This window comes from Lepidochelys kempii, chromosome 2 (genome assembly GCF_965140265.1).
Source record: "Lepidochelys kempii isolate rLepKem1 chromosome 2, rLepKem1.hap2, whole genome shotgun sequence".
In the NCBI taxonomy this organism is placed as follows: Eukaryota; Metazoa; Chordata; order Testudines; family Cheloniidae; genus Lepidochelys; species Lepidochelys kempii.
In genome coordinates, this window is record NC_133257.1 from 28054359 (window position 1) to 28065629 (window position 11271).

General features: G+C 38.2%; 1 protein-coding gene across 3 annotated transcripts in view; it reads left to right on the top strand.

Moving 5' to 3' along the window:
• TRPS1 (transcriptional repressor GATA binding 1) overlaps positions 1-10910 on the top strand; it is a 262838-nt gene extending 251928 nt beyond the window's left edge. For all 3 annotated transcript variants that reach the window (XM_073330288.1, XM_073330289.1, XM_073330290.1), the window contains one exon: positions 4477-10910. In XM_073330288.1, the coding sequence (XP_073186389.1) occupies positions 4477-5538 (1062 nt within the window). In that variant the 3' untranslated portion in view covers positions 5539-10910. The remainder of the gene's footprint in view (positions 1-4476) is intronic.
• The last annotated feature ends 361 nt before the right edge of the window (positions 10911-11271 follow it).

An 11271-nucleotide genomic window follows, 5' to 3' on the forward strand; every position in this document is an offset into this window, starting at 1 on the left:
AATTAAACAATGTTACATTTGTGAGTAAAATTATCCACATTTGCAAGCTTTGGACCTTTAATCACCAAACTCTGATTAGATGCTTAATATCTACATGTACAGTGATTACCATTATAATGTCAATATTTGCCACTGGTAATCATACAGTTGTAGCTAAGATACTATGTTTCTCTATATTAAAAATAACAGATAAGTCTGATATCTCAGATAGAGCTGTCTGAATAAATAATTATTTCATTTGGTGTCCAAACTGGAAAAAAAAAAACTTATTTTGGGGTTGACCCAAATGATTTTTTTTGTCCTTTTTGGCAATTGAAACCTCCAAAACAATTCATTTTAGGTCAAAGGAAACATTCTGTTCATTAGATTTTTTGGAGGGGGAGGGGAGATTACCTTTTCAAAACAGAAAATTGAAATAAAATTCAAAACAAAGCATTGTTTGCATTAAAAAATTGAAACATTTTGTTTAAAAATGTTGAAACAAAACACTTTGATTTTTTTTCTGATTTTTTTGGGTGGGGGAGGAGGGATTTTGGTTGAAACAATTTGGCAAGTTCAAAGAGTTTTTTTTCAACTTGAATCTATAATTTTTGGAAGAAAACAGTTCAGTGTTGCGTAAAATTTGTTGGTGAAATCTCAAATACCACTTGTTAATAGTGACTGGCAAAGGTTTGTGTTTTAGTGTTTTTTCCTGTGGTTCACATTAGCACTTCTTTGATACGTTTGATTAATTTTTAATTATTTTTAAGACATGGTTCAATGAATGTTGTTGCTCATTTTAATCAAAACCTCACAAATTTATCATGGTCCCTACAAATACACACAATCATTTTACCATTTGTAGTCATTTTCAACTGGCCAATTTTAAAAACATTTTTACTGCTGAAAATTGTATCTAGCTCATTATAAATGCTGTATGTTCAAGAATATACACAGGGTGTAGATTTGTAAACACAAAAAAGTGGATCTCTTTCCTATAGTGTCGCTCTTCTCAAAACACCAGAATTTAACCATTTTGGCTTTTGCCACAAATTATAGTGTATTTTTATTCATTTTGCATCCCTCTAATCTTAATCAGACTTGGATGACGTGACCTATCTCAACAGTTCGTACTCAGATCAAATCAGATTCCCAAACAGATTCAGTGGGAGTTGCCCTGGAGTAAGAACTTCAGTATCAGACTCACTTTCTTTTAGCATAGTCAGGTCACACCAATTTCACGTCATGTTGAACAGCTAAGAGGTCTAATAATATTCATCAAATAATGTATTCAGTGAATTTTGTGATACTTTTAAAATAAATTAATCACATTTTTTTTATAATTTGACCAACTGTAGAGAGCTGGGCAAATTATTCACAAATCACATGATCATAATAAAAATGTAATATGCAAGATGTAATAATATCTCTGACAAATCTAAGATGTTTTAAAAAATAAAATGTTTGCTATTTTTTTCTATTATTCACCACATTAAGGGCTCCAGTATAGTTTCTATATACCTTGAACAGTCCATAAGTATCAAAATATATGTTTGCTGCCTATTCATGTGAACTATTAAGTTTGTGAGTGACTCTGCTGAAGTCACTAGTCCATTTAACTCAGTTGGAGAATAGACACATGAGTAAAGTAATTCAGATGCTTAAGTATTTGCAGGATCAGGCACATATGTTAAACACTTGGGTATGTCTACAGTGCAATTAAAACCCTGTGGCTGGCCCATACCAGCTGACTCGCGCTCGCAGGAATTGGACTAAGAGGCTGCTTAATTGCAGTGTAAATATTTGGGCTAAGACCCTGCAAGGTGGGAGGGTCCCAAAGCTCAGGCTTCTGCCCAAGCCCAAATATCTACACCGTAATTAAACAGTCCCTAAGGCCTACACCTGCGAGCCCAACTCAGCTGGCACAGCCCAGCCATGTGTGTCTGATTGCAGTATAGACATACTGGCATACAATTTTAAAGACCTGCTCCTGCAAATAGGCTTGTGGACAACTCTTCTCACATAAGTAAAGTCAAGTGTGTTAATCATTTGCAGGCTCACACCCTGTAATAGGAGGAGTTAAAATTAATGTTTTGTTTAAGCAGTCAAACCAGATCAGGAATCCATACTGCTAGGAGAATGTAATACAGTGGGTGAATAAGAAGACTGTCATGTGAGAGATGAAGCAAAGTTCAACAGCATTGAGCGCCCTTTTCACCATACTCCTATGACACATTCTTAGGATAGTCTTACGATGAGAAAAGATCCTTGAGCTAGTACTAGAAAGTATATATTCCTATTTATGCATGTTAAAATTATTATTAATAATGTAAATTATGCAATTTATTTGCATGATACCTATATTCAAATGTTCTAATTTTCTCTTAAACATGATTTTGTCCCACTTTAGCCTTGCTGCTATCCCATTGAGATAACTGTGTTTCAGTTGCCCCTCTTTTGCTGAGTTAAAATTTTACTACTTATTAAATGTCTAAATCAAAGTTTATATTTCTTCTGATTTAGATTTTTAATAGAAAGTAACAGCTTAGCAAGTAGCAGCTGTGGCTAGGATGCAATTAACCATTAGAATGAGGCGACCTTAGGGGGAGAAATAGGCGAAAGAGGAGACGAAGATGGCAAGTCAAGACAGAAAATAGCTCTATAAAAATAATGAAGTCCAATACTGGACTTTTTAATGTTAATTTAAAGTTATCAATGTACAGATATATAAATTATAACATCTCACATGTGGCACCAGTTGTTCAAAATATTGAGTTTAGTCCAGATTTTAGTCAACACTTTAACATGACATTAAGGAGAGGGAAAAAAATCCAAATACACTTCTGAGTGGGCAGGGCACAGAGCAGTCTGTTGGCCCTTAGCCACCCTAGGATTCTGTGCACATTTGGCTGAGATCAACATCAGCTACTAGAATGCCGAACTGAAATGACTTTTAGACTGTTCTTGCTCTCCTTTAATGTCTGCCCAATAGAGTGGCACGTATCATCTTTCAACACCATCTTTCACCACTGTCTTGTGGGGAGGGCTGGCTATGGTCCCTCCCCCTGCTCCTTCTGCTTCTTATAAAAGTACTTTCAGTGCTCACATAAGAGGTCTCTCATAATAGTTCTCTCTCCACCTGCATTGCATCTTTGGGGCAGACGGCAAATGGATAACTAAATACTCTCTGTCCTGATTAAGACTTCAGTGTCATAGAATCATAGAATCATAGAATATCAGGGTTGGAAGGGACCCCAGAAGTTCATCTAGTTCAACCCCCTGCTCGAAGCAGGACCAATTCCCAGTTAAATCATCCCAGCCAGGGCTTTGTCAAGCCTGACCTTAAAAACCTCTAAGGAAGGAGATTCTACCACCTCCCTAGGTAACGCATTCCAGTGTTTCACCACCCTCTTCGTGAAAAAGTTTTTCCTAATATCCAATCTAAACCTCCCCCACTGCAACTTGAGGCCATTACTCCTCGTTCTGTCATCTGCTACCATTGAGAACAGTCTAGAGCCATCCTCTTTGGAACCCCCTTTCAGGTAGTTGAAAGCAGCTATCAAATCCCCCCTCATTCTTCTCTTCTGCAGGCTAAACAATCCCAGCTCCCTCAGCCTCTCCTCATAACTCATGTGTTCCAGTCCCCTAATCATTTTTGTTGCCCTTCGCTGGACTCTCTCCAATTTATCCACATCCTTCTTGAAGTGTGGGGCCCAAAACTGGACACAGTACTCCAGACGAGGCCTCACCAATGTCGAATAGAGGGGAACAATCACGTCCCTCGATCTGCTCGCTATGCCCCTACTTATACATCCCAAAATGCCATTGGCCTTCTTGGCAACAAGGGCACACTGTTGACTCATATCCAGCTTCTCGTCCACTGTCACCCCTAGGTCCTTTTCCGCAGAACTGCAGCCTAGCCATTCGGTCCCTAGTCTGTAGCTGTGCATAGGGTTCTTCTGTCCTAAGTGCAGGACCCTGCACTTATCCTTATTGAACCTCATCAGATTAGTCTCCCTCCCTCTGCCTTCCTCGATATGGTCCTGTCTTCCTCCCCTTCTGGAGGTTCCTTCATCTTTTTCCACTCCTCGTGACTTCCCCAACATAATAGTAATAGCAGTAGTAATAATAATAATTAATAATAAATACTACATAGCTCTTACACAGAACTTGTCATCAGGGAGAGTTGAGAGCACTGAGCACATATTGGGTTGGGCACTTAATGACTGTTTAAGTAAACAAATACAGTATGTTAACTGATATGAGATGGAAGATTTAATGTGGTAACAACAGACATCAGTTGATAGCTTTATTATTAAAATAAAGAGTTTGCCTCCAGTGTTTTAGCTGACCTTGTTTACTGGTAGAAGTAGACATTCCCCAAAGCTTTCCTGTAATGTGGGTCTTAACTCAAGTACAACTTAGATTTGCATGAACATTGTCACTAAGACTTACTTAATGTGTTTCTTTTATTTATTATGTATGTGTTCCATGCAGACTCCCAGGCCTTTAAACATCATTAAGCAGAACAATGGTGAACAGATCATTAGGAGACGAACAAGAAAGCGCCTTAACCCAGAGGCACTTCAGGCTGAGCAGCTAAACAAACATCAGAGGGGTAGTGGTGAGGAACAAGTCAATGGAAGCCCATTAGAGAGGAGGTCAGATGATCACTTAACTGAAGGTCACCAGAGAGAAATTCAGCTTCCCAGCCTGAGTAAATATGAGGCCCAGGGTTCATTGACTAAAAGCCATTCTTCTCAGCAGCCAATACTGGTCAGTCAAACTCTGGATATTCACAAAAGGATGCAACCTTTGCACATTCAGATAAAAAGTCCTCAGGAAAGTTCTGGAGACCCAGGAAATAGTTCATCAATATCAGAAGGGAAAGGAAGCTCAGAGAGAGGCAGCCCAATAGAAAAATACATGAGACCTGCGAAGCACCCAAATTATTCACCACCCGGAAGCCCTATTGAAAAATACCAGTACCCACTCTTTGGACTTCCATTTGTACACAATGACTTTCAGAGTGAAGCTGATTGGCTGAGATTCTGGAGTAAATATAAGCTGTCTGTTCCTGGGAATCCACACTACTTGAGTCATGTGCCTGGCCTACCAAATCCTTGCCAAAACTATGTGCCTTATCCCACCTTTAATCTGCCTCCTCATTTTTCAGCTGTCGGATCAGACAATGACATTCCTCTAGATTTGGCGATAAAGCATTCCAGACCTGGGCCAACTGCAAATGGTGCCTCCAAGGAGAAAACTAAGGCACCACCAAATGTAAAAAATGAAGGTCCCTTGAATGTACTAAAAATAGAGAAAGTCGATAGAAGTACTCAAGACGAACTTTCAACCAAGTGTGCACACTGTGGCATTGTCTTTCTGGATGAAGTGATGTATGCTTTGCATATGAGTTGCCATGGTGACAGTGGACCTTTCCAGTGCAGCATATGCCAGTATCTTTGCACGGACAAGTATGACTTTACAACTCACATCCAGAGGGGCCTACACAGGAACAATGCACAAGCTGAAAAGAATGGAAAACCTAAAGAGTAAAACCTTAGCACTTAGCACAATTAAACAGAAATAGGTTTCCTTGATGGGAATTCAATAGCTTGTAATGTCTTGTGAAGACCTATAAAGCACTTCAAATAGAGAGCATGCCTTATCCAATATAAAATACCTTGTTCTTTTCTCTTTTCTTTTCTTTTGTTTTTTATTTTATTATTATTGTTATTATTTTTAATGAGAGGGTTACCAAGAAGGAAAAACAAAGTGAATGGTGGCCAGAGAGGAAAAAGTATAATCATTTGGTACGTGGCCTATCAAAACTATCTAGAATTCAATGAATCAGGACAAATATACACAACCATTTTTTTTCCAGACAACTAAAACTTTTGCTATTATGTAACTGGCTAGAATACAAAAATGTATGTTTGTATATATTGCTGGCAGGTGTATAGTGAACAAATGCACACTGTATATAGGAAATAGACTTCTTAAATATACAAATGTCCAGAAGTCATTTAGTATTTTTAATTTGGGCTAATTTCTGCCTTAAAACATGCCTTAGTGTCACCTTGTCATCAAAGCGTTGGGGTTGGTTTCATCAAGACATTTGTCAGACTCAATCAATTTTAAGCTACCATTTTATCACTATACCTTTTCTGGCATAGTGTAGACTAAAAACGTTTTGCTCAGATAAATTGTCTTTAATATAGAAGCCACACTCTGGGCTTAATTTGCATAGAACAAGGTAACCTGCTGTATTTTTTTTTCTGATTAGCTGTACTTTCTAAACCTTGGAATCTAAAGTTACTTCTACATAGACTTAATGTTGATATATGTACCAGTCAATCCCTTCACTAAACTTATACCAGCTTTTGCTAAGTAGCATTAAATATGTCTTCATAGTACTTTTTAATACTTAAAGCTTTGTTAAAACTATCCATGAAGGGAAAACTCCGCAGCATAACTGCTCAGGGAAATAGGGCTAAATAACTAAATATTAAACAATTGGTTAAAGGTGCTGTTGACAAGTCTCCATGCTTGCTACAAGAATGTAAAAGAACTGACTTTAATAATTTGTCATTATAATGTCCCAACCAGTAGTTTATTAGTTTGCCACAGGGATGTAGAAGATATTACAAGCTACTGGATGCACTGTCAGATTAACTTATTTCATTAAAGAAGTTGGGAGAACAAATAGAAAAAAAACTTATTTTTCTAGTAAATATTAATGTATTACATTTCAAATAATGGTGCCTGACATATTGAATAATTATTTTCTACCGTGTACATATGCAACAAAGATATTCCATCATGCATTAGAGTCGGCTCTGGCTCTGCCTCGCTGTTTACATTTGCAAATGTAGCAAACAAGGTAATGAAGCAACTATTTCTATTGCAGTAGGTATCCTTTTTTGTGCGTGTGCATTTAAAGTTGTAAACGATAACATGAAATGAATGACATTTGTTGATATTAATGGTATGGAAAAATAAGAAGGAAATGAAAATATTTTTATGCCTACTTAGGAAAAAAAGGGTAGCACTATTCATTCCAAGTACTTTTGTATTCTTAAGCTCTTAACTCACATTGTTATGCTTAAAATGATAAACATATATCCTCTTTTTATTGCTTTGTCTGTGTTTCAGAGGAAACATTTCAGAAATTATTTTGATAAGCGCTGTTTGACTACCCAGTGCTAATGTTTTTATTGCATTCTGTAGTAGCATTGCACTCCATTGTTACAATATTATGCAGTCGCTTTTTTGTTTTGTTTGGGTTTGTTTCTTTTTCTCAATGCAGGGTCTGAGTTCCTTAAGGTGGAATGGCAGGTATAGTTCAATTGGTTCATGAATGTTTCAGCAAAGGAAGTTTAAAATGTCTTTTTAATATTATGATGCCTTTTTTTTTCCTATTCATGCATTTTATTTTTTAAAATGTTCTATAAAAATATATCTGGCCGAAGTCCTTCACTTGAGATTATATGTAAAGGGTCCTATTCTGATCTTACTTACATGCCACCTATCTCAGACTTCCATGTAATTGACACTAAAGCACTATAAAAAGGCTCTTGCTTTTAACTTACATGAAATTCATCATTCTCCCTTCTAGAAATTGGTGCACTTATGAGACACTTAACCAGGGAAAACTGGGAGGTTGGAGGATGAAATGGAAGGTGATGGGAAATGTCTCGAAGGGGCTGGAGAAAGTATAAAACAGGGAGGAACTGGCCTAAACGTACAGCACTTTGATAATCTTTTGAAAAATGTGCCAAGTAAAAGTAGGCCGCAAGAAATTCACCATGCATGAGAAGCACTTGCACAGCTGATCCCCAAAGGTCTTGCTGACCTTGGCAGTATTTTACGTGTTACGTTTTCACATGGATGAAAAGTTATTGAACAATCCCTCTAATTTGTTAGGCACAAACAGGCTATTGTTCAGCCTGAGGCTTGCATTCCTTCCTGCTCCACCCATTTCTTCCACAACAGCCACATTTACTGTGGGCAGTGTACAGACAATCCCTCTTCACCATTCATGGTTGAATTCTATAACACTTTAATGGTGTTCTAAGTTAGCAAAGGATTGTGCCACATTCCTCTCCCTCTGTTTTTTTGTTTGTTTGTTCGTTTTTTGTTTTATTTTTTAAGATGAATCTTCTGCTTAATACCAGTGCCAGGAAATGACTGGTTGTGTTGACTATTGTTCTCCAACAATGGTTCTGTTTCTTTGTGGACTGAAATGGATTGTTCTCCTCTTGTTATGTCAGGGGCCCAGTGTGTGTCCTTATCAGCTCTCTCAAAAAACTTGTTAGGCTTAAATAGCAGCAGCTGTATTGGCTTCAGAAGTGGCCGCCTCGAGGTTATTGGCACAATTACTGTGTTGGGATACTTCCTATAAATCTTAGCACTGCTTGTGGCTTCTCTACTTCTGGAAGCTGCATCTTCATGGAAAATATTCTGTAGAGCACACGTTCATCATAAAGATTTGTGCTCAGACCTGTGTTTCATTATGCCTCTTGCTAAACTCAAAGCAGAAGCCAACATGGGGGAAATACCTTCCAGCCAATACACATAGCGAGGTTTGGGCACAAGGAGAGATACGAACTTGTAAGTGCAGAGCACAGGACAGAGCTTTAAATGTTAACGTTGTACCTATAGAGTGCAAATGAAATTTGAAAATGTACCCATTGTTCTCACCATGACGTATTGATGTGTTCTAAAAATTCTACTTCTAAAGGTAGTGACATTTTGTTCTAACCTGTTCTCTTGAAGTAAAAATAGTCTTTTTGGGGGGTGGGAGGAAATAGCCTGGGTTCCCACTCTCCCTACATGGTGATATTAATGAAGAGAAAAATGAAAGTCCCGAAATTAAAAAAAAAAAAGAAGAAGAAGTAACAGCTCATAGTTTGAAGCCTGGGGTGGCACAGACCTACTGGCCATAATGCATTTTGATTCAAATCAATGTACAGCTCCAAAACATTAAGGTCCAAATTTCCAAAACTGTCAATGTTTTTGTGCTCAGCTTTGAGGCACCTAGGGCCTAAATTTCCAAGGACTCATAAAATCCAACTGCCATTGTGGGTGTTTATTGTTTCTTAAAATCAGTCTTAACGTGGGCCCCCAAAATTAGTAGACACATTTGAAAACATAGGCCTAAACAAGTCTATCTTTAAAATGCCTGAGGAGGAACATTGCCCTTAGTTAGGAAGCTCAGTATTTCTCTCTAATTAAGGATTAATATCCTGTGTAGCATTGTGCTGCAGCACCTCTTGCAAGTTGAACTGTTGTAATTAATTGCTGGACAGGAGTAAAGACTAGTGGGAAGATTTTCAAAGGCACAAACAGCAGTTAGGTGCCTAATTCTCATTCACTTTCAATAGGAGGTAGGTACCTAACTGCCAGTGTTTACTATGAAAATCTCCCCTTAAATCTTCATAGATATGGCACGCTCAATATCCATAGAGACTGAGGAGGGAAGTTGGAGACTTCTTAGCAATTGTGCCCCCTTCTTCCGCCTGAAATAAATGGTGCCAGCCATTACAAAAGGGAATATGGAGACATCGCAGAAAGATGAGATGGATGAAAAATTCTGTGGGTGTCTTAGATCAGTTGACAGAAAACAAGCTAAAAAGGGGACAAAAGACAAAAGATCAGCACTAAGATAAATATACAATGATAAAATGTAGACGCCATGAAATGTGGTGACCCAATTTGGCACCTGCAGATGGTGGGAGGGTCAAAGACAGGCTCAGCAGCCCATCTTCTGACTGTGCAATATTATTTATTAGACAGAAATACCTGCTTGCCATGTCAGAGGATATATTCTGCTATCTGTTTGGGTTCCATGTCAACTATAGCTATTTTAAAATACATGTGTCTTCTGTAGTTATCTTCCCATTGTTGCCCGTGTACTGACTTTTCTTGGCTGATTTGACATCTTATTCCAATACTGGTCAGGAAAAGCAAAAGAGACTACAGGTTTACTCCTACAGAACGAGGAGCAGTGGATGCATTTCTCTCCACTCCAGTGGAGACAGTTATTTGTGGCAGGTGTCAGCAACAGACTTGTCAGCGCTACCTCCCATAAAGGCAACAGATGAAAAAGTCACACCAGTTTCTGATTTCCTCATGTAAAAACTTGGCAGGGTGGAGTCACAAGTTCCTCATGAAGGAGGAGTGGGCCAGGAGGGGTGATTTGCATGGAATTTTCCACCAAGAGTGGGATTCCCTCCTGCCTTTTGGGACCCATTAGATTCATAGAGCTCTCAAGAGTTGGCAGCTGTTGGGGTGCTATATAATTAATAATAACACATAGCCTATATCGGTGGTGAAGTGGTTTGTCTCTTCTTTAGACACTAAAAAAAGAGTTTAGTGGTTCCCAACCAGATAAATCTCACAAGATTTTTAGTTAAAAATACATTTAGTAAATGTATGACAAAATGCATAGAATAAACACTGTGTGGCAGCAGCCACATATTGTGCTATATTCAGGTTTTTCGACTGTGCCCATCACCGTGTATCTGAGCGCCTAATGGAAAGAAGGGCAGGTGGGGGATGAAGAAACCTCTCAAAATGCCATTGGAAATTTTACTTACAGCAGAATTCACCAGCAGGGGGGAAATGTCTTTTCATATGGAATGATTTCATGTTGCTTTAAAAAAAAACAAAACAACCCTTTAAACTTGTAGCCCTGATTTGACTCTAGAATGTTGGCTCTCGTTGTTCTGTCCTTACAAAACATGGATATGTTGGGTTTTTTTGTTTTCTGTTGTTGGGGTTTTTTTTTGTTTTATGTTTTATGTTTTTTTCTCATAGTGCATGTTCATTTCTACTCACAAACATGTTCTTGGTGTATTTCTTATGCAAACAATCTTCAGGCAGCAAAGATGTCTGTTACATCTAAACTTGAATAATAAAGTTTTACCACCAGTTATAATTAAGGTGTGTGTCATCATTTATGGGAATAATGTAATGTCACTACAGCACAAATATCCCACAAGGGAAAAGCAGGAAGTGGGCCTGGATAAAAGGAGTTGTTTGGCCTAGAACCACCCCTATGTTTGGAGGCTGACTGAGGTAGAATGGGCTAAACAAGAAAATACCTAAAGAGAAGAATATTGAGCTTCAAAATACATTAGACCAAATCCTGAGTTAAGGACACAGGACCTGATCCAAGCTCATTCAAGTCAATAAAAAACTGCAAATGGAAGACTACTTCAATAGGCTTTGGATCAGACCCTGAGCCCTTTGAAAATTACAGAGGCCCAGGTTTATATTTCTGTG